At 44.1% G+C, this 22541-nt stretch overlaps 2 protein-coding genes across 5 annotated transcripts in view; one reads left to right on the top strand and one right to left on the bottom strand.

Annotated features, from left to right (window-relative positions):
* The window catches only part of Acox2 (acyl-CoA oxidase 2), a 34356-nt gene extending 26478 nt beyond the window's left edge, over positions 1-7878 (top strand). The window contains exons 14-15 of the mRNA XM_051139669.1: positions 1297-1429; positions 7544-7878. Of these exons, the coding sequence (XP_050995626.1) occupies positions 1297-1429; positions 7544-7606 (196 nt within the window). The 3' untranslated portion in view covers positions 7607-7878. The remainder of the gene's footprint in view (positions 1-1296; positions 1430-7543) is intronic.
* A 1652-nt stretch (positions 7879-9530) lies between these two features.
* Kctd6 (potassium channel tetramerization domain containing 6) lies at positions 9531-19397 on the bottom strand. 4 transcript variants are annotated; one of them, XM_051139630.1, is made up of 4 exons: positions 19314-19397; positions 18642-18768; positions 12817-12888; positions 9531-10307 (listed from the first exon to the last, which is right to left on the bottom strand). In XM_051139630.1, exons 3-4 carry the CDS (start codon positions 12841-12843, stop codon positions 9621-9623), a joined length of 714 nt encoding a protein of 237 aa, XP_050995587.1. In that variant the 5' UTR covers positions 12844-12888; positions 18642-18768; positions 19314-19397; the 3' UTR covers positions 9531-9620. The 4 variants fall into 4 exon arrangements, with proteins under 4 accessions (XP_050995587.1, XP_050995593.1, XP_050995581.1 ...); XM_051139636.1 differs by lacking the exon at positions 18642-18768 and having other exon boundaries at positions 19314-19383; XM_051139624.1 differs by lacking the exon at positions 19314-19397 and having other exon boundaries at positions 18642-19085.
* Between the last annotated feature and the right edge of the window lie 3144 nt (positions 19398-22541).

The following is a 22541-nucleotide window of genomic DNA, read 5'->3' as shown; positions in this document are numbered from 1 at the left end:
GCTCATTAGCTCTTTTTAATCATTATTAGCATCAGTTATCGTCAAAACAGAATTAAAGGCCAGCAAGATGGCTTGATGGACAAAGGTACTTGAAGTCCAGACCGACAACATTGAGTTCAATCCCTAGGCTGATGATGTGAGTTTGATCCCTAAGACCCACATGTGGAAGGACTGCTGTCTCCTACACTTGTTCTCTGGCCTCCACATGCACTGCACAGCCCAGCCAGAGCTACATGAGTGCTAGACCAGCCAGAACTGCACAGTGAGACCTTATCTGGCTTGGACTTGTGCACGCCCTGTGATGCTGGCTTCTGCGTCTATTGAATTAGCAGGCTCAGACGCATTTCAGAAATGAGAGTTTTAATTATTTCCCTTTTCTGTATCTTTCTCAGAAGATGGTTTGTTTTCAGGTCATACCCTAATTTTTTTATTTCTTATGAAAATGGTCATGATGCACCCTAATTATTCATTTGCTTTTGAGATAGGATCCCATGTAGCCCAGGCTGGCCTCAAACTTGCTCTGTAACCAAGAATGACCTTGAACTTGCTTTCCACTGGTAGAGACCCGTGCCACTGCGCCTGGTTTTAAGCAGTGCTTGGAATCAAAGCCTACACATCTTAGACAAGCACTCTACTAACTGAGCTACATCCCCAGACCTCTAGTAAGTGGCAACTTTAGAAAATTACCCTCTCCTTTAGCTGGGGATGGGGAGGGTGCCCCACTCCCTTAATCCCAGCACTCAGGAGGCAGAGGCAGGCAGATCAGTGTGAGTTTGAGGCCAGCCTGGTCTACAATGTGAGTCCAGGACAGCCAAGGCTACCTTGTCTCAACAAGAAACCCTGTCTCGAAAAAAACAAAAGAAAAAAAGAATACCTGTTTGGTACCTACTCTATGACTGAGTTGTCTGTCTGACTGTCTGACTGTCTGTCTGTCTGTCTCTCTCTCTCTCTGTTTTGGTTTTTTTGGGGGGTGTTGGGGGAGTTGAGACAGGGTTTCTCTGCGTAGCTTTGGCTGTCTTGGACTCACTTGTAGACCAAGCTGGCCTTGAACTCATAGAGATCCCCTTGTCTCTGCTTCCCCAAGTGCTGGAATTACAGGTATGGGATACTCTGATTTTTTTTATCTTGTGCATATACAACTGGTAAAACAAACAAAAAACCAAAACTAAATAAAGCCCAAATAATAAAGATAAATTGTCAAATAGTGGGTAGTGATGCAACTTCTAATTACTTCCTGTGGGTTGATTAGACTCCTAAGAGTAAGGTGAAGTGCTCACAGTTTGTTTCCTCTCTCAGGAAGGATGCTGTCTTGTTAACTGATGCTTTTGACTTCACGGATCATTGTTTAAACTCGGCCCTCGGCTGTTATGACGGACATGTCTACGAACGTCTGTTTGAGTGGGCTCAGAAGTCGCCAGCCAATACTCAGGTAGTTGCGTGAAACCCACTATAAATTATGTAGGACAGCAGACACGTGCCGTAAATACATCTCCATGTTTCCCCCGCTGTAATCGATTCTGCTTAGCTTGAAAAATCACTTGGTATAGCACATCTATTTAAAATCCTTTCAGAGAATACGTAAAAGAAACCAGAGGTACAGCCTGGCAGGAACTGAAATCAGCAAAATGCACAGCTCAAAACATGGACCGGGCATTAGGAGACAAGCTCATTTCAAAATCATGGCTTGATGTACCCAAAGGCACACACACATGGCAGCAAGCTGGCTTTTACATTAACAAAATGAAGATAAATCACAGCAGTGCTCAAACCATCTTGTCTTTAGCCTTTTAGCTCTGTTTTATGTAGATAAAAGTGCACATTCCGAGGCGATGGGAAATTTGAGGTACTGCCATCAGTGGGCAGGAAAAGCCCGTACATCCCACGGGCATCATAAGACTGTCCTCAGACAGAACACGAGAACTCCTGTTAGCCCAGCCTCACTGGGCAAATTTATGAAAAGCAATGGGTACTGTACTTCAGATTTAGGAAGCCCATACTCAATAGCAGATTTGACACAGATAATCCCAACACGGAGTCTGTCTCTATAGGCACATGCACACACACACACACACACACACACACACACACACACACACATATTGTTTCACAGCACTGGGTATGTTAGAATTTATAAACAAATGTCTGTCAGATGGTGAAAATTTACCTTTAGTTCACTCACACTTAGTCAAGTGTTGTTAGACTGACTCCTGACAGGTTTTATTCTGCACATACCAGAGCTTAGCATAACATTATTACCTAAAGCCATAACCTCAGGATGGCTGCCAGATAGAAGGCCAGTCCATTTCAGTCAAGCATCACCCACCCACAAGCTGATATGGTTTTAGCTCCAGGAAATATTAATGACTTACATGTTTGCTGCTCCTTACAGGTAAGCTGCTTCTAGTACATTACTTTTCTAGTGGTCAGACCTGTCTTTGCTAATGTTTAAATCCTTGCCTAAAAGCAAAGCAGTCCTTCCCAACCCAGCCTGCTTCCATTGCTCTCAAAAGAGACCCGTGTTCTTTGGTACTCCATAGAACCATCCCTCTCTCCCTGCTCACCAGTCAGCAAAGGCAGAGACACAGCTCGGACCTGTTCATTGGCAGCACAGGAAACACTCCATAGATGCCTCACGGTCAGTAAAGAGCATAGCGGGCTACCATGTTTTCTTCATTCTTAGAAGACTTTAATTTGGAAACGGTAGCAGCTTTGTAGAAGAAACGAGAGACGTGACTAAGTCTCCACGCGGACTGATTCTGTAAAATCATGACATACTTCATTGCGCTACTCTGACTCTACTTCCTCCCACTGGACAGATGATAGAGCTTCTGATGACTACATGACACGAAAGCAGCCGTCCATGCAGATGCCACACACACTCATCAGCTGCCTTATACTGCCTTGTTAAGAGTGACCGTGCAACGGGGTGGCTCTTTCATGCACAGCAGTTTAGGGATGTGAAGTTAGAAATGACTTTGACTCCACTTAATTAAAATGATACTTGGTTGACTGCAAATATTTAGCCACACGATCTTACACTTCCAACTCCTTTGAAAAGCACCAACTTTTTTGGGGGGGATGTTTGGTGTTTGGTTTTTTGATTTTTTTGAGACAGGGTTTCTCTTGCAATCCTGGCTGTCCTGGCCTCGTTTTGTAGACCAGGCTGCCCTCGAACTCACAGGGATCTGCCTGCCTCTGCCTCTGAGTGCTGAGATTAAAGGCAAGCACCAACATTTTTAAAGGCTATTTTTTGCTTTTTTGGTTTTTTTTTTTTTTAGAGTATTTTTTCTTTTTTCTTTCTTTATTTAAAATAATTTCTTCAGATTACATCCTGATTGTTATCCCCTCACTTGTATCTTCCTGTTCCCCCCTCCCTCCCTCTTTCACCCTATTCCCCTCCCCTAGACCTGTGACAGTAGGAGACCTCCTCCCCCACCATATGATCACAGCCTATCAGGTCTCATCTGGATAGTAAAGGCTATTTTTTGAGTGGCCAAATTCTGAAGTGCAGCAGACATTTTTACAATAGAAATAAGCACATTACAGGTATTTTAAATAAGTTAAAACAGCAGCTATGTTGAAGCATGCCCTATGGACACAAAAGCACATGTGGGAATATATATTCACTGGTGTTCTGCCAGAAATAAAGTGCTGTGTGCTAAGCTCAGTCTTAGCTCCACAGAGTATCTCTGTCTGGGGCAGGCTGGGCTGAGCTTTCTCCCTAAACAGAATAACACGCTCCCCTAGTGTACTCTGCGATGTCTGCTTTTGAATTTCTAACTGATCTAGAAAATTTCCATGAGCAGCTCTCCCTCCTCACATGAAATCACAGCCATGCATTTCCCTATGGAAGCAAGAAAGAATCATCAGGGGTCATTTCAAACCAAGAACCCTTTAAGTGTTTGATGGTCTTGGGTAGTCCAAGCAGGCCTTGAATTCCTATCTCCCAAATGCCAGGATTACATGTGTACATCGCCACACCCCTCAAAAGCTCTACTGTTAAAACTCACTATCCCAAGGAACAGTGAGAAGTGTGAAACACAACTGGTTCAGTCATTTGAAGAACATTTACTGTACAATGCTGGTATGCTGGTTTTGAATAAACAGTGGATAACAGAGGTGTAGACCTGTGATAAGGACCTCATAGTTTTCTGTAGACAGGCAAAGGGAAATAAACAAGAAGGTAGTATGGAAGACTGGGGCTTAGCTATGCAGAAAAGAACTCAGACCTTGCATTAGGAAATAAGGCCACTAAAATCAGGAACAAGATAAGGCTGTCTACTCTCTCTTCATATCTCTTCAATGTAGTACTTGGAGCTCTAGCTAGAGCAATAAGGCAACTAAAGGAGACCAAGGGGATACAAGTTGGAAAAGAAGAAGTCAAGGTATTGCCATTTGCACATGATATGAAAGTATAGATCAGTGACCCCAAACATTCTACCATGGAACTCCTAAAGGTGGTAAACACCTTCAGCAAAGTGGCTGGATACAAAATTAACCAAAGGGAAAAAAAATCAGTAGCCCTCCTATATACAAATGATAAACAAGATGAACAACACCCTTCACAATAGCCACGAATAAGATGAAGTATCTTGGTTTAACTCTCACCAAGCAAGTGACAGACCTGTATGACAAGAACTTCAAGTCTTTGAAGAAAGAAATTGGAAAAGATAGCAGAAGATGGAAAGATCTCCCATGCTCGTGGATCGGTAGGATTAACATAGTAAAAATGGCCATCTTACCAAAAGCAATCTACAGATTCAATACAATCCCCATCAAAATTCCAACACAATTCTTTACAAATCTTGAAAGAACATTATTCAATTTCATGTGGAAAAACAAAAAACACCAGGATAGCCAAGACAATCCTGCACAATAAAAAATTCCAGAGGTATCTCCATCTCTGATTTTAAGCTGTACTACAGAGCAATGGAAATAAAAACTACATGATATTGGCATAAAAACAGACAGGCTGATCAATATATCAACTCAAAGACCCAGAAATAAACCCACACACCTATTGGCACTTGATTTTTGACAAAGAAGCGAATCCATACAATGGAAAAAAGGAAGCATCTTCAACAATGGTGCTCTTCTAATTGGATGTCTGCAAGTAGAAAAATGCAAATAGATCCATATTTATCACCCTGCACAAAACTAAAGTCCAAGTGGATTAAAGACCTAAACATAAAACCAGACACACTAAATCTGTTAGAAGAAAAGGTGGGGAAGAGCCTTGAACTCACTGTCACAGGAGACAACTTCCTGAACAAACAGCAACAGCTTAGGCTCTAAAGATCAACAATTAATAAGTGGGACTTCATGAAACTGAAAAGCTTCTGTGAGGCAAAGTACACTGCCAATAGGACAAAACAGCAGCCTACAGAATGGGAAGAGATCTTCAGTAATCACACATCTGACAGAGGGCTAATATTCAAAATATATAAAGAACTCAAGAAACTAGCTATCAACAAACCAAATAATACAAGTTTAAAAAAAAAATGAGGTATAGATCTTAACAGAGAATCCTCAACAGAGGAATCTCAAAAGGCCAAGAATCAAAGAAATGTTTGACATCCGTAGTCATCAGGGAAATACAAATAAAAACAACTCTGAGATTCCATCTTACACCTGTCAGAATGGCTAAGTTCAAAACCACAAGTAACAACTCATGCCAGCGAGGATGTGGAACACCACTCCATTGCTGTTGGGAGCACAAACTTGTACAACCACTTTGGAAATCAGTTTGGTGGATTCTCAGAAAACTGTGAATAGTTCTATCTCAAGACTCAGCTGTACCACTCCTGGGCATATACCCAAAAGACCCTCCATCATACCACGAGGACATTTGTTCAACTATGTTCATAGCAGCTTTATTCAAAACTGGAAACAACTTAAATGCCCTTAGATGAAGAATGGATAAAGAAAATGTGGTACATTGACACAATGGAGTATTACTCAGCTGTTAGAAACATGTTAGACATAATAATCTGCAGGCAAATAAATAGAACTAGGAAAAAATCATCCTGAGTGAGAATATTGGGAGACAACTGGAATTGGGGAGCATCTCGGAGACGAGCTAGAAACCTAGTGCAATGGAAACTCCCAGGATTCTAGCAAGGTGACCCTAGCTAAGACTCCTAGCAATAGGGCATATAGAGCCTGAGGGATAGCAGCCCAGCCACATAACCTTCGACCTACAATCTGCCCTGCTTACAAGATGTACTGGAGTAAAGGTGGCACAGAATTTGTGGGACTGGCTAACCAATGACTAGTCCAGTATGAGACCCATGATATGAGAGGGAACCCAGTCTTAACAGTGCCTGGAGAGGGCCAGGACCCAGAGGCTCAATAGCCCAGAGACCTAAGTAGAACCAAACACAACTAGGGGGAAAAAAAAAAAGATAGGGAAATAATGCCTAATGACATTCTGCTATACTCATAGATTGGTGCCTAGCCCAATTGTCATCAGAGAGGCTTTATCCAGCAACTGATGGAAACAGATGCAGAGACCCACAGCCAAACAGTAGGCAGAGCCAGGGAATCCTGCTGAAGAGGGAGAAGGATTGTAGGAGGCAGAGGGGTCAAAGACACCACAAGAAAACCCACAGAATCAACTAACTTGGGCTCATAGGGCCTCACAGAGACTGAACCAACAACCAGGGAGCCTGCATGGGACTGACCAAGGCCCTCTGCACACGTTACAGTTGTGTTGCTTAGTCTTCTTTTGGGACTCATAACAGGGTGAGCAGGGGTTGTCTCTGACACTTTTACCTGCTTTGGGGACCCTTTTCCTCATACTGGGTTCACTTGCCCAACCTTAATATGAAGGGAGGTGCCTAGTCTTTTTTTTTCTTCTGGTTTTTCCCCAAGACAGAGTTTCTCTGTGTAGCCTTGGCTGTCCTGGACTCACTTTGTAGACTGGGCTGGCCTTGAACTCAGAGCAATCCACCTGCCTCTGCCTTCCAAGTGTGCGCCACCATGTCCGGCGAGGTGCCTAGTCTTGGTGAAACTTGATATATCCATAGGAGAAAAGAAAGGAAAGGAAAAGAAATACACTTGGAAGTTGACTATGAAAGAAAGAAAGAAAGAAAGAAAGAAAGAAAGAAAAGAAAGAGGGAGGGAGGGAGGAAGGAAGGGAGGAAGGAAGGAAGGAAGGAAGGAAGGAAGGAAGGAAGGGAAGACGGACTGATGGGTAAGCCTATTCTGATTCTACTTTCTGGTTCCTTGCCTTATGGTTCACGTTCAATTTCAAAGTGCCTCAAATAGTGAAGGCTTTTGTTTGTGTTAAATTCCCAAAGTGAAGAACAAACTGCCCGTTGTTTTAACCAGCCACCTGCACGCACAGTTTAAAATCTGCCTAAGAAAGGGTACTGCTTGGCAAAGGGTTCACCATATGTTCACACAAAATGAATTTCAAAAATAATTTGAAAAATTAAGACTCTTAGGTAATGTGACTTTTTTAAAGTGAAGTATTTAATTTGAAAGCGAAGTCATTAATTCTAAAAGTGTTCTCTTAATAATGTGCTTCTCATAAATACAGGAGAACCCTGCCTATGAGAAATATATCCGACCACTGCTACAAGGCTGGAAACCCAAGCTGTGAAAAGGCAGATAACGAGGACGAAGAAGCACCATGGTGGTACTATGGCAGGATGCACATACAGAATTAAATTTAAAGCAAAGGGCAGAGTGATGTTTGTTCAACTCAGTTAGAAATTGGTACATGAATATTCATATTATTCTATTCTTGAGTATGTTTCCCCTTGTCCATTTGTAGCACGTATTTGGCTAAATGCTAGCGTTTTGCTTTAAATACAGCAAAAGCTAATAAACCTCTTCTTACTAGTTCATCAATATACTGAAACCATAGCAACCTACTAATATCATTAAGGTATCCCAGTTTTTTGATGGTGGTGTTTTGGTCGTTGGAGACAAGGTTTCTCTGTGTGTAGCCTTGACTGTCCTGGACTCACTTTGTAGACCTCGAATTCACAGCAATCCATCTGCCTTTGCCTCCCAAGTGCTGGGATTAAAGGCATGCACCACCACCACCCGGCTAAGGTGTTTGAAGATGAGGTAATTTGGGGTTTCTATGGTTGGAGCTGGGGTGTAATTTATCAAATCTTAAATGTTTTTTTCTTTCTTTTTTTGGTTTTTCGAAACAGGGTTTCTCTGTGTAACCTTGGTTGTCCTAGAACAGGCTGGCCTTGAACTGTCTCTGCCTCCAGAGTGCTGGGATTCAAGGCGTTCGCCACCACGCCCAGCTCAAATCTCAAATTTTCAAAGAGACATATAAGTAAATATTTTCATCTTCCTTCCAAAAGGAGAATCTTGGAGAATCACAGAGAAGCAGAAAAGGGTGCCTTGCCTGCCCTAGAGCCAAAACCACAGAGGTCCACGATTCCCCTAAAACAGGGAAGTCGCCATGCAATGCTCACAAACTAGAAAGTGTCTCATAATTTACACAGTCCTTCCTGTGAGTGACTTTCAGGCAGAGACACATCAGCCCCTGAACCCAGATGACAGTGAAATAAGCAAACACACACCCATTTCCCCACGTGTTTCCAAGCCTTCACTGCAATCTATTTCCTAGAACTGAACTTACGTTTGTTGATAACGTACATTTGCAAGCTAGACAATACACATGGATAAAATGGCTATACTCATTTTGTCCCTGTGTGCAGCACAAGCTGGAATGAGTCATATTCAGAGCTGAGACAGTCCCTGTAAATCCTATCTGAAAACAGTTTTGCACTCTTTAGACAAAACTGCTTATCTCTGGTGACACAGCTGGCTTCCACTGAGTCCTGTCAACTACAAATGTGCTATGAGCGGTTTAACTGGGACATAAACAATGCATATTTTCAATGAAGAATATGATTTTTCCCTAAATAGCAATAAATACAACCCTTAATGTTCATATTCCACTTTTATTAGATTTTTCTTTCCTGGTAGACAGTACACTTCGGAGTGAAACTGTACCAGGCATAAGATTTCTACCACAGGGACATTTTGTATTGAGAATCCAATATAAATATTTCTAGTCAGACATTTCCATGGCTACAGATATTTGGTTGCTTGATTTATATGCATAGAAAGAGACAGTTGTCTAACCTGTAGAGAGCAGTCCTTAGCAAGTACCTCAAGATAACTGGCCAGTTTTCCTTTAGCACTACAGTTCTGCCTACTGGTCTGGAAACTAGGTCACCCTATATGATACTCTGATTTTTCTCAAAGACATCATGAACACTCTGTTTGATCTTTCATTTCTGTATTTTTAGCCTTCCGGTTGAGTTAGGGACCACGTTATCAGAAATCATTTTAGCACTGTTAAGGGTAGATTATATACCATAATAATTTTCAGATCTCTTTTTATAAAAAGGTTTCTGGAGACTCTGAACAGGCACATGCATACTTAAGAACAAAACAGGGCAGAGACTGCTTAACACACGAAACTTCCTTCTGGTCCTCAATGCCTTCAAATAAATACAAATATTTAAAAAAAAAAAAAAAAAAAAGAGGGACCCATACTTTGATTTAAAAAAAAAAAAAAATAACAACAGTCTTTTCCATGTCCTAAAACGTGAGCTTGCAGGAAGTTCCCTGAGGACAAGCCATCAGTCATCTGTCTTCCGGGCCAGTCGACAGAAAGTCCAGTTGTGCTCAACTGTGTTCTCATTGGCCCGCTCGCTCATGTGATGCACCCGAGTGTTTCGGATTGTGAAACCTTGCTTTGTAATGTATTCCATCAGGTGGACCCGGAGGGAGACTTCCTGGTGATAATCGCACGGTCCAAAGGTGAAGGACACCTGGCAGTCTCTGGTGTCCATCATGTGCTTATTCCACTTGGTGAAATAATTTGAGATGCCTTCTAATAAGGAATGGACCTTGGTGGTGATGGTTAATTGGGTTATGATGACGGCCACAGGATTGGAATATTTAGAAAGCTTCCGAGTACTAGACAGCTCTACAACTTCTTCAAAAGTATCCATAGGATACAAAGGCTTAGGGTCATTGAGACACTGAATCAAGGGTTCAATCTGATAAAAATCAGCTTCTTTCCGAAGCAGGTCAAATTCCTTAAAATCCAGGGGGAGGGTCAATTCTGAAGTTCGTAAGAAGTTGAGGACATAGCGGAAAAGGGGTCCATCTCGATCAATGAAGTAATTGCCTTGAGGGTCTCGGGCTGTGGGGAAGTCCCCCCCAAACATAGCTCCAAGCATGGAATCTGGGTAGCGTGTCAATGTGGTAAGAGACGTTGTGTACAAGTGTCCACCTACATTTAATGTGACTGGGTCAGTCATCTGAAATTTAAAAAAAAAAAATCAGTCACTCAAAAGTTTAAAATCTTAACTTCAACAACTAAGAAATCAATACTAACAAGCAAAACCTAAGACTCCTTCAAGCTAATATATTTGGCAGCTTCAGGGTGCAAAATGGCTTTACTTTCCATGGTAAAACTCACCCATGAGAAGAGGTTTGGCATTTGATTTCAAATAGATTAAATCCAGTCCTTTAAAAGTTTACTTTAAGCCTGCCAGGTGTGACTTCTAGTGTCGTACAATCAAGTCCAGAATCTGAAGAGGTTTTGGGTGAGATCTGCCTGCTGCTACTTCCCTTGTGTAGGGATTAAAGGTGTGTGCTGCCACACCTGGAAAGACCTTCAGTTTTTGTTTTTGTTTTTTTGTTGTGGTTTACTTGTTTTGTTTTTCAAAACAGTGTTTCTCTGTGTAGCCCTGGCTGTCCTGGACTCACTCTGTAGAGCAGGCTGGCCTCAAACTCACAGAGATCCGCCTGCCTCTGCCTCCCAGAGTGCTGGAACCAAAGGTGTGCATCACCTCACTCAGGTCAGGTTTTGTTTTTTTTTTTTTAATTTAACATAAACTAGAAAAAATCTGATAATGTAACAACAATTAATTTTGGGATTTTCTTTGGGGTTTTCTCCTCAAAGAAATAGTCATTAGATCTCTTTTTTTTTTTAAGGGGAGACAGTATTTCACTTTGTCCTATTTCTTAGGCTGGCCTCACACTCACTGTATAGCAAAGGACAGTCCAGAATTCCTGACCCTCCTGGCCCTCTGCTCGTCTGTGCAGACAGTGCTAAGACCACAGGTGTGCACCATCACCCAACTGTGAGATGTACATACACATATATGTATATTGTGTATATATAATATTCATCTATTCACTTTATGTGTGAGTGTTTTGCCTGCATGTATGTAGGTGTACCTCATGCAGGCCAAAGGTATGGATCTAGGAATTGGGAGTTGCAATGGTTGTAAGCCAGCGGGTAGGTGCTGGGAACCAAACCCTGGTCTTCTGCCAGAGCATATGCGCTCTTACCTGCTGAGCCATCTCTCCAGGCCCAAAAAAATATTTTTTAAAAAAGAAAATGTGTTTATAATCAATCTTAGTAATTTTTTTCATGGAATCAAGAGTCCCCTCCCCCCTCTACCCCAGTTTTTATAGTTGTTGTTGAGACAGCATCTTACTATGCAGATAAGGCAGCCCAGAAACTCACATACCTCCTGCCTTTCCCTCTCAAGGGCAGACATTACAAGCCCATGCCAGCGTGCCCAGAAGGTAAGTTCTAAAGACTAAATTAAAATATGTGGTTTGGTGAACAGTCTAGCTCACCTGTAGCCCCAAACTACCACATACAAAAGGGCTGGTAGCAGCTTCGAATGGCATAATCTGCTTGTGTATTCACTTTCATAACATTAATATCGCAATCTAACTTTTATTCTGAGAAGCAAACTTCTCAAAATAACACACCTTTGGCTTTCGAAATCCTACTAAGGAAAAACAACAACAACAACAACAAAAATGGTCTTCAGGTACTAAGAAAGCAAAATATTTACCAGATAAAGAAGAATATGAAAATTTCATATGAGCCTGGCATGGTGGCGCATACCGGTAATCCCAGCACTCAGGGAGGCAGAGTCAGGTGGCTCTCTGTGAGTTCGTGGTCAGCCTGCTCTACAGAGCAAGTCCATCACAGTCAAGATTACAGAGAAACCCTGTCTTGAAAAACCAAAACACACACAAACACACACACACACACACACACACACACACACACACACACACACACACATCCTATCTCGAAACCCCAAAACAAAACAAAACAAAAAAAGAAAAAGAAAAGAAAACTGCATGTAGCTGGGCGTGGTGGCACACGCCTGTAATCCAGCACTCGGCAGGCAGAGGCAGGCGGATCACTGAGAGTTTGAGGCCAGCCTGGTCTACAAGGCAAGTCTAGGACAGCCAAGGCTACACAGAGAGACCCTCTCTCAAAAAACAATTTTAAAAAAAAAAGAAAGAAAGAAAAAGAAAACCGCATGTGAGAAGAAATGCTTTCAAATCACTAAGCCCTTTACTACAACAGTCTATAAGCCCTTTACACATCACCACTCCGTGATCAGAGAATTTAAAAAACAACATATACCAAAGACCAAAGCCATCATGGTGTACCTGAAGTTAGTGATTATAAATAGTTATTAGGGGGGCCAGGAGAGTGCAGTGGGCCTGAGCTCCATTTGGGTGGCTCCAGGGGATCAAATGCCCTCTTCTGGCCTCCAAGAGCACTGCACTCACTGCTTCCCCAACACAATTTTTTAAAAAAAAAATTTTGGGGGAGAATATGCATTAGTCTTCCACAAAAGTGTCAAGTTAAAAAAAAAAAAAGGTACCTTGAGTACATCTAACCCTAATTCACAGTTTCCATCATTGTAAGATAAGCCTATGAACGCGAGAAGAGAAAGACATCAAAACTACCTGAGCCAGCCTTCAAAGTGCTGCGGGACCACTCACCATATAGCCCCAGTCTCCATTATCCATCTGCTCCAGCACTGCGTCTTCAGGAGCCCAGGAGCCAGGAGACCTCTGAAAGAAGAAAAACAAACACAGAACCATGACAAAGGAGAATAAAGGCTGTTCTGCCCAACATAGTAGGTCAAATCTCACAAAAACTGTTCATACGTGGCCAAGGGGAGCAGACGTGGGAAGAAAGCCATGCCATGCTGTCCTCACCTCGGGAGCCCACCAGGCACAGAGCTAGCCTATACTGAAAGCAAGAGCAAGAGATCATCCAGGTTCTATGACTCTAGGCTGGCAAGATGGTTCAGTGGGCAGAGCCGCTTGCCTGACAGCCTGGGCCTGATCCCTGGGACCCTCATGGTGGAAAGAGAAAACTGACTTCCACACGTTGTCCTGTTACCTCCACACTCAGTCACATGCACCCACACAAACAGAATAAATGTTATTTTTAAAAAATTACAAGTTTGCCACTCTTCTCTGGAGATGTAATTTTTACATTTTCAGAGAGCAGTATGATTAGGTCTACAACCTTCATAATCAATTTTTTGTCTTTACCAAAAAGGTCACTTAAGGGAAAGGGGAGAAATTCTTTTGGGTCAGCAAGCCAGCTGTATAAACAAAGCATCTCAGTATAAGCATTTAAAACCATGAGCTTCAAAGGTAAGTCACTTTCCAGGAGAAACACACCAGAATATTATTATCTTATTAAAAAAAAAATCAGGCGTTTAATAATGAAGTATTTCTCTTTGTCCATTAATCAAAACAAACATAAACTAATTCAAGTGGCAAACTGCTAAGGCACAATTTGGGACAAAAAGAGCCTTACGGGGCTTAGGGTCACTCAGCCAGCACCATGGAGAGCCAGTTCCAGGCCACTGGCAAATGCCCGTGCACTGATGATGCAGGCTTCAATCTGTGTTTATCTACAATTCGAGGGCACGCCAGCAGATGCCCAGCCGATGACCTGCCTTCATTAGTTCCCTCTCACACACTCTGTTCCCCAATCAACTTGCAAAGCAAACGGCAGAGCAGATTTCAAAACCGCTAGCACAGAAGCTGAGAAGCACAGACCTGTCGGTGCTCACCCAGGAGAACCACCAGCTCCGTGTGTGGTCTTTGAAGACCCATTTTCCCCACTTTTAGAGGCATCTGGCCCCCATTTCCAGAACAAGGACAAGCCCTGGCTACAGAAGATCACAAAGGCTCTTTCTCAAAAGGTCACTCAGGCATGTAGAGAACATTTGCATAGCCCAGCAGGGGCTGAAATCAGAGCCTGCAGCAGCTATTTCTCCACCTTTACAGATTCTTCAAAGCAAGCAAGCTAAAGTGTGGACCCAAGAAGACAGAGTCAGCTGTCATTCTTTCCTCGCAGGCAGCTGGGTGCGGACGGACAGGCCTCCATACTACAGTGAGACGGAACAAACGTGAGAACAGAGCTGTTGGGGTACCTTCTCACTCCTCTGACTTCCTCCACAAACCCCATCTGATGCAAATGGAAGAAATGAGCTTTACCAATTTGTAGGTCCCATTACTGGTAACAACAAATCATTGATGGGGGCAGTTAAAAGGCATTTCCCTATACTCAAAGTATTCTTTCCCAATAATCATTCAACCAAAATTTATGTTCGGTTCACTATCACCGGCCAATGACAGTGATCTATGCAAAACACAGATACACAGGAATGTGCAAGTGCAGCCCTGACCCTCGGGGAGCTACAGTCTACAAAGGAAGGCAACACACAACAACTCAAGTCCAAACAGTGCTAAGTGCTGAGGACTGGTGGGGCCCTCAGGAGGAAGAGACCAAGACTCCACATGGGAAAACGGAGAGAACTTCAGGGAGGAGCTCACTCAGTGCAATACTGAAAGGAAACACAGACAACCAGGGAAGGGGCTGTAGACTCAAGCAACAATTTTAAACAGGCGGGGGCGGGACCGCTTGTCTGCTGGTAAGCACACCCCCACCACCATTTAGAGTTACAAAATCAGGAGGCAGAGTGGACCACAAGACATCTGGGGGGCACCTAACAAGAACTTTGTGTTTGCTGATTGCTAGTCTAGATTTCTCAACTTTAGACTCCCCGTAGCCAACTATTAACCCTATGCACATAGCACTTTTTATTTACAATTTGACCAAAACTAGTCATGAGTCTGTACAATCTCTACCACTAAATAAAAAAGGCAGGGACCTACTCAGTAGTGTGAATAACGGTGCTGTCTGTCTCTCTCTCTCTCTCTCTCTCTCTCTCTCTCTCTCTCTCTCTCTCTCCTCTCTCTTCTCTCTTCTCTCTCTCTCTCTCTCTCTCTCTCTCTCTCTCCTCTCTCTTCTCTCTCTCTCTTCTCTCTCTCTTCTCTCTCTCTCTCTTCTCTCTCTCTTCTCTCTCTCTCTCTCTCTCTCTCTCTCGCTTCTCTCTCTCTCTCTTCTCTCTCTCTCTCTCTCTCTCTCTCTCTCTCTCTCTCTTAGTTTTTCAAGACAGGGTTTCTCTGTGTAGCCTTGGTTGTCCTAGACTCACTTTGTAGACCAGGCTGGCCTTGAACTGCCTCTGCCTCCTGAGTGCTGGGGTTAAAGGCGTGCGCCACCATGCCCGGCTCTGCTGGACCACCTTAAGTGACAGAAATTACTCTAGTTCATGAACTTCAAATGGCTAATGAAGAATGGAAGCCCAAAACACACACACACACACACACACACACACACACACACAAATCAGACACCAGTGTCGCTCTCTAATGCCAGTATTAGCCTTTCATGTTTATGTCTTCATGTCTAAATCAAAACAACATAACTTCTTGTATAATCATTAAAACAACAACAACAACAAAAAATTTAGATGTTTCTGAATCTCTTTCACAGCAAAAGCCAAGGTCTGGCTATGAACATATAACCTCAAGCTTAATTTAGGAAAGCAGTCATGAGAATGCACATTTTTTTCAATTGTTTATTTATTTGTGTGTAGGTTTGGGGGCTGGGGGCATACATGCCATGATGTGCACATTAACTATCACATTAGCTCCACGATCCAAGCCCAGGTTTCTTTCTTGTTTGTTTTGTTTTTCGATATAGGGTTTCTCTGTGTAGCATTAGCTGTCCTGGAACTCGCTTTGTACACCAGGCTGGCCTCAATCTCAGCACTCAAGAGATAGTTTGCCTCTGCCTTCCGAGTGTTGGGACTAAAGGCACCATCAGCACGGTCAGGCAAGTCCAGGTTTCTTAAAAAGTGCCTCAAGGCCTTATAGTTATGTTAGCTATATCAAAATAAAAAACTAGTCACTAACTAAACCATCTACAAATAGTAATAAATTGTTCACTAATAAAAATCAAAAAGGGAAAAAGTAGCCTTGATGATTTAAAGTTGATCAGTGCACACTGCTTATAAACATCTGCAGAGAAGTGTCTCTACACAAATCTAGAGTAAGGGAGGGGGCAAGATTCTTGGTCATCCAACAGCAGGGAATTCTGAACTGATAACCATCACTGACATCTCAGAGATGGATGCAATAAAACAAAAAGAATTTCCAGAATAGCTTTAGTCTCTGAACTCTTTCCCAAGGGTGCTCACAATTCATTTCCTTTTCATCTTCTCTCCCATCCGGCACAATCTCCAGTGGAGGGCCTAATGAGAAGTTCGAACAACCACAAGCCAGGCAACAGACGGCCCTCAAGTGGGCATCAAACAGGACTATTTCACTTGAAGGGAAGGCAAAGAAACATGTAATATTTCATAAAACCTGTGAGACATTGCTCATAAAAATTCCTCTAACGGGATATCCCTATATGTGACCTTCTCTTGCTAAAGATCATTCTTACGGCAGTGACTACATCCAAACAATGATTATAAAGTTCAAAGAAAGCTTTCTGACTTTGTAAAATCGGTTCACCTGAAAATATCTGACTTTTGATACAAATAAAATTACCGTCCTAAAGACTGTAAGGTAGCTGGGCATGGTAGCGCACACCCTTTAGTCCCAGCACATGGGAAGCAGCAGTAGGTGGATCTGTGTGAGTTCGAGGTCAACCTGGTATACAAAGCTGGTCCAGGACAGCCAGGGCTACACAGTGAAACCCTATCTCGAAAAACAAAACAAAACAAAGAGGGCTGTCAGGAAACCCTGAAGTCCCTCCACCCTAATGTTGAGTTTCAAAGGTCATTGGAACTGATATAAACTGTGACAACCAGCCGTGGTGGCGCACGCCTTTAATCCCAGCACTCTGGAAGCAGAGGCAGGTAGACTGCTGTGAGTGCGACGCTAGCGTGGTCTACAAAGGGAGTCCAGCACAGCCAAGGCTAACACAGAGAGACGCTGTCTTGAAAAACAAAAACAAAACAAAACAAAAAAAATCTCTGACAATATGCTAGCAGGTAGTTAAGAAAAACATATCCTGAAGAATTTCCAGAGGCCTGGAAGGCAAGGACAGATTTACTGACCTACTAAACCTGAAGAATGCACAATCCAGTAAGTTAACAACTTAATATGTGAGAACCTTCCTTACCACGGCAAAGCCGCATTAAACAGCACAAATATTCCAGACTTATTTCTGCTAGAGACTCAGAAGCCCCGGCAGAGCAAAGGTCCTCCTCCCACATCACAGCCAAGATGCTGTGGTGTAAACACAACGGTAGTCCCTTCCTTGCCAGGGATCCTCTCTCCTCCTATACTTACCTTCCAAACCGCCTTTGTACTGAGTCTCTCTGTTCTTGGGAACGTGGGAGTTTGAAAGTGAAATCCTTTTTATAGTAATTGGTTCGGTGGCATCTACAGGCATCTTCTGAGTAACATCCACATACAGGCCAGCACAAGTAAAAGCCAAGCGTGCACAAGGATAATAGGACTATAAAGCTAAAATACCGCTAACTAAGCCAGAGAGTTTTTTTTCTCTCTCTCCTTCTCTCAACCATGTGGGCTAGAAGAAAGGAATTGTAAGCAAAAAGTAGAAGTCTCACAAGAAATTATGAATCTTCTAAAGTATCGAATCAGAAGAATACACACTCCAACTAAAGTGCTGTCAGAGTAAAGACCGTAAAATTCCACTTCCCTTCAGTTTCCACTAATTTGTGGTATCGTGACCTTGTCAAAAGTTATCACACCATTTAAACACCCTAGAGGTAAAACTGGCTGACAGGGCCCGTGATGAGGAAGGGAGCTCTGAACTCACATGCAGCCTCCCAGCAAAGAACCTGAGTAAATCGCTCTTTACTCCTGACAGCATAAACAAAATCTGAGTATGAAGTCAGACACAGTGGGCAAACATGGTGGTGAAGGCCAGCCAGTCTGTACTCTCAATCCGCCCGGACTCTCCCTTTCCAGGACTTTCCACAGCAACGGGGTTTGGAAACACTAAAGGTAAAAGGGGTCCAGAGCTCACAGACACAACGGACCCGTGAGCTCTCGGAACTTCTAGAAAGCATGACTCAGGTTGTCTCCTCCAAAATAAAGCAAAACACAAGCATACGCAGTTCCATTTAAAACAGACCCCAACTATTAAAATCCAAGATACAACGATGGATTCATAGGAGTGACCATAAGATGGCTTTATGTGACACTGTTTCACCTAAAATGTGCTTTTAGAAATTTCGAAGCACAAAACTTATGGATGGCATCATCTACGGCTATCTTTCCATATATGGCATTACAAAGAACCAAGAATCCGTGGGGCTCCTGGTTTTCATCTAAAGGGTCACTCTTCCACCCTACCTGCCCACCTAGACCTCTGCTCTTTTGAAAACACTTCTGGGTTTAGGCCTCTGCTGCCCCCAGCACTACTCCCAGTACTAGAATATTTGCTACAGCAAAAAAGATGAGCCCACCAAGGGGCGTACCTTGGAAACAGATGCTTGTGCTATCCCAAACAGTCTTAGGCAAACCAGGTCACCCCAGGTCTATATCTCTCTTGTATCACGAAATCCCACAACCAGGTTTATCAACTTGCTGTGTGGAACTGGTGTACTGAACAGAAACATGACAACTTCAGCAGAATATCCAAACAGGATCTCAGTCACGTTTCGTTTTCCCGTCCCACCCCCGAGACACAGCCTCCACTGCCATCGCCCAGCAAGTGCTGCAGGGGCTCCCCACGACCTCACCAAGGGATCACCTCTGACACCCAGCACTAAAACGCCGTGACATTCCAAAAAATCCCAACAGAAAGCTGCAATCTGTGCAGAAAACCTCCAAGGCAGAGCTTTAAACTAGGGCAGTGGCGGCTAACAAGCGCCATTCCCCCAAAAGCAGCCCTTTCCCCGCAGAGCCCGCGGGTCCCGGGCCGGGCCGCGCACTCCGCGCTTCCCTGCAAGCCGAGCCCCGCCGGCCACGCGCACCGAGCCCCGCACCCGAAGCCCGCGGCGGCCGCGCGTGCCCGGAGTCCCCCCTCCCCGCCCAGGCCCCGGCGCGGGCTAGTGCCAGACCCCGGACGCGCGGCCGCCTCCCGCCGTTCTCCTCAGCCCGACTTCCCGCAGCCCCGGCCCCGCAGGCCCCGCTCCCGCCCCACTCACTACGCGAGCGCGGAGTCCACCGGGCCGGAGACGCCGGCGGCCCGAGAGCGCGAGCGCGGGGACGAGCGAGCCCGCGCCCGGCGGCGGCAGCGGCGGTGGAGGTGGCGGTGGCGGCAGGGACGACTGAGCCGGCGCCCGGAGTTGCGGCTCCAGCTGCCCGGCGCGGGCGGCGCCTTCTCAGCAGAGTCGCGGCGCCGAGAGCGCGGACGCCTCCTATCGGCGGCGCGTGGCAGGGGCCGGGGAGCCGGACGGCGGCGGGCACTCTGGGCGCTGCCGGGACGGCGTGGTCAGGCGGGCTCTGCTGCAGTCCCGAAGCCCCGCCCCTGGACGCGTCCCTAACCACGCCCCGCACAGCCCCGCCCTAACCCCGCCCCTTCACCCGGGCTGTGGTACTCAGGGCTGCTGTTTCTTCTTGGCTGTTTTCGCTCAGTTGATAGCCCTCATCGAGTGCTGGGTTTGGGGAGCACATCAGCTACTCAGACCGAGCGAGTCATCTGTCAATGGCCAGAGCCCCTCCTGGCCTTATATGATAGGGAGGCCGTTCTGTAATTAATGGCTTTGAGGGACCACCTTCACGGCCTTTTGGGCAGCGAAGAGCAGCCAGTCAGAAGGGCAGAGCTAACATCCTGTGTAGAACCTCTGAGGAGCAAGGGTCCTGTCCCCACTTCAGGAAGGAGGCCAAGGCTGCAGAGGTAATTGACTTCCAGGGATAGATGAGTTCAAGAGCCATATACATTTAGCTAGCTGGATCGCGATTACGGTACAAATCCCTAATCCCAGCACTTAAAGGCAGAGGCAGGCAGGTCTCTTGTGAGCTCTAGGTTACTCTGGCCTACATAGCTGAGCTCTAGGCCAGCTGCGGTTGCATAATGAGACTCTGTCTCAAAAGAACAAAACAGAAAGTTACCTGGTTTGCACATCTAAATGTTTGTAAGATGGTTCTGCAATCTAGGTTTTATAAATATAATCGTCATTTAATCTATTTTTCTCCCAAAACCAAATTGATAGGTTAAATAAGTAACGCGGATTTCAGCATAGTGGAGGGCTACACTAACATGTGCACTAAGTGAGCATACAAACTAAGGGAAATGCCTCTGCAGAGCATTACACAAAATAATATATGCAATATACTAATGTTGGTTTTTTTCTTTCTTTTTGTAGTTTTTTGTTTTTGTTTTGGTTTTTCAAGACAGGGTTTGTTTCTCTGTGTGTAGCCCTGGCTGTCCTGGAATTCACTCTGTAGACCAGGCTGCCCTCAAACTCAGAGATCCCATTGCTTCTGCCTCCCAAGTGCTGGGATTAAAGATGTGTGCCACCACCTACACACACACACACACACACACACACACACACACACACACACACCCCACACCTCCACCCCCTCTAATGTTTTCTTAAATGTGTATACATAGACAAAAATTTGAAGCATAAACCATTGAACATGGTGTTCCAAGGTAATAAAATACAAATGTCAGTGACTTATTCTTTTTGTTTGTTTATTTTATTTATTTATTTATTTTGGTTTTTCGAAACAGGATTTCTTGTGTAACCCTGGCTATCCTTGACTTGCTCTGTAGACCAGGCTGGCCTCAAACTCACAGCAATCCACCTGCCTCTGCCTCCTGAATCCTGGCATTAAAAGTGTGCACTACCACGTCTGGCCTCTTTTTTCAGCCTCTTTTTTTTTTTTTAAGATGTATTTATTTATGTATATAAGCATCCTATTGCACGTATGACTGCATGACAGAAGAGAGCATCAGATAGAAGAGGGCATCAGATCTCATTACAGATGGTTGTGAGCTGGGAACTGAACTCAGGACCTTTGGATGAGCAGCCAGTGCTCTTAACCACTGAGCCATCTCTCCAGCCCGCCCCCCCCCCCATTTTTCCCAAATGTTATATGCCTATGGCTGTTTTGCTTGTCACGTATGTAACGGTACTAAGCTGTGATACCCCCAATGCTGAAGGAGGCCATAAGAGGGTGCTGCATCCCCTGGAATGGGCCTTATAGACAGTGTGGTTAGCTACCATGTGGGTGCTATGAATAGAACCCTGGTCCCCTGGAAGAGGAGCCAGTGCTCATAACTGTTGAGCCACCTCTCCAGTCCCTGCTTATTACTTCTTAATATTCTTCTGAATTTTATTTCTTTTCTAAAACATGTAGATATTGGATTTACAGTCAGAAAAATACAATGAGTATGGATGTTTGTCATTGTGGTACTAAGCATTAGCACTAAGGTACTAAGGATTAGTACTAAGGTATCAGGACCATACAAACTTTTTTTTCCTGAGACAGGGTTTCTCTGTATAGCTCTGGCTGACCTAGACTCACCTTATAGACCAGGCTGGCCTTGAACTCACAGAGATCTACCTGCCTCTGCCTCCCAAGTGCTGGGATTACAAGTGTGCACCACCATGGCTGGCCTGGGTTTTTTGTTTTGTTTTGTTTTGTTTTGTTTAAGGACAAGGTTATCACCAAGTAAACCAGGCTGGCTTCAGACTCACAGAGATCTTCCTGCCCCTGAGTGCTGGGATTAAAGGCGTGTACCACTACACCTGGGTAGGTCTGATAATTCTTGTCCTAAAGGTTATATAGATATTATAAATTGCATTTTCAATTTTATAATTTAGTGAAGTGACTTTGATTTTTGTATAGTAACGTTTTGTTCAGCAAGCTTAACTCTTTTTTTTTAGTAAGACTAGAGGTGTGTTTAGCTGTTCTGTATAAATAACCAGAGTCCAAAAGTAATGGCCGGCCAGAGCTCCCAACCAACCTTTTACATCTGATTGCTTTCCTTTTTATGCTGATCAAAGTCACCCATGCTAAGCTGAGTACCATCCATGACAGCAGGCACCACTATCTTGTTCTTTTGCTTCTAACATGTCACCAGTAAGTATGGTGGTGGCTGTCAGTTCTGGCAGAGAAATCTTTGTAGAGTTAGGAGGCATTTGCTTTGCTCTCTGGATGCTAAGCAATGAGTTCTGGTCTTGAATTGCTGTTAAGCCATCCATGAATTCTTCATGGTGTGTTATTTCTTCAATACACTGCCAGACTCTGTTGGGCAATATTTTATCTAGGATTTTTGCTTCTATAGTTATGAAAGAGATAGGCCTGTTTCTATATATTATTTTATCCTTATGTGGTTTGCCTATCCAAGTAAACTGAGACTCTAAAATTAAGAAATGGTTGTGTGCAGCTGAGCGGCTTCTCTAAGGCTGGGGGTTTCT

The sequence above is a fragment of the Acomys russatus genome, chromosome 3, assembly GCF_903995435.1.
Source record: "Acomys russatus chromosome 3, mAcoRus1.1, whole genome shotgun sequence".
Taxonomy (NCBI): domain Eukaryota; kingdom Metazoa; phylum Chordata; class Mammalia; order Rodentia; family Muridae; genus Acomys; species Acomys russatus.
This window is presented reverse-complemented; position numbering and strand designations above follow the sequence as displayed.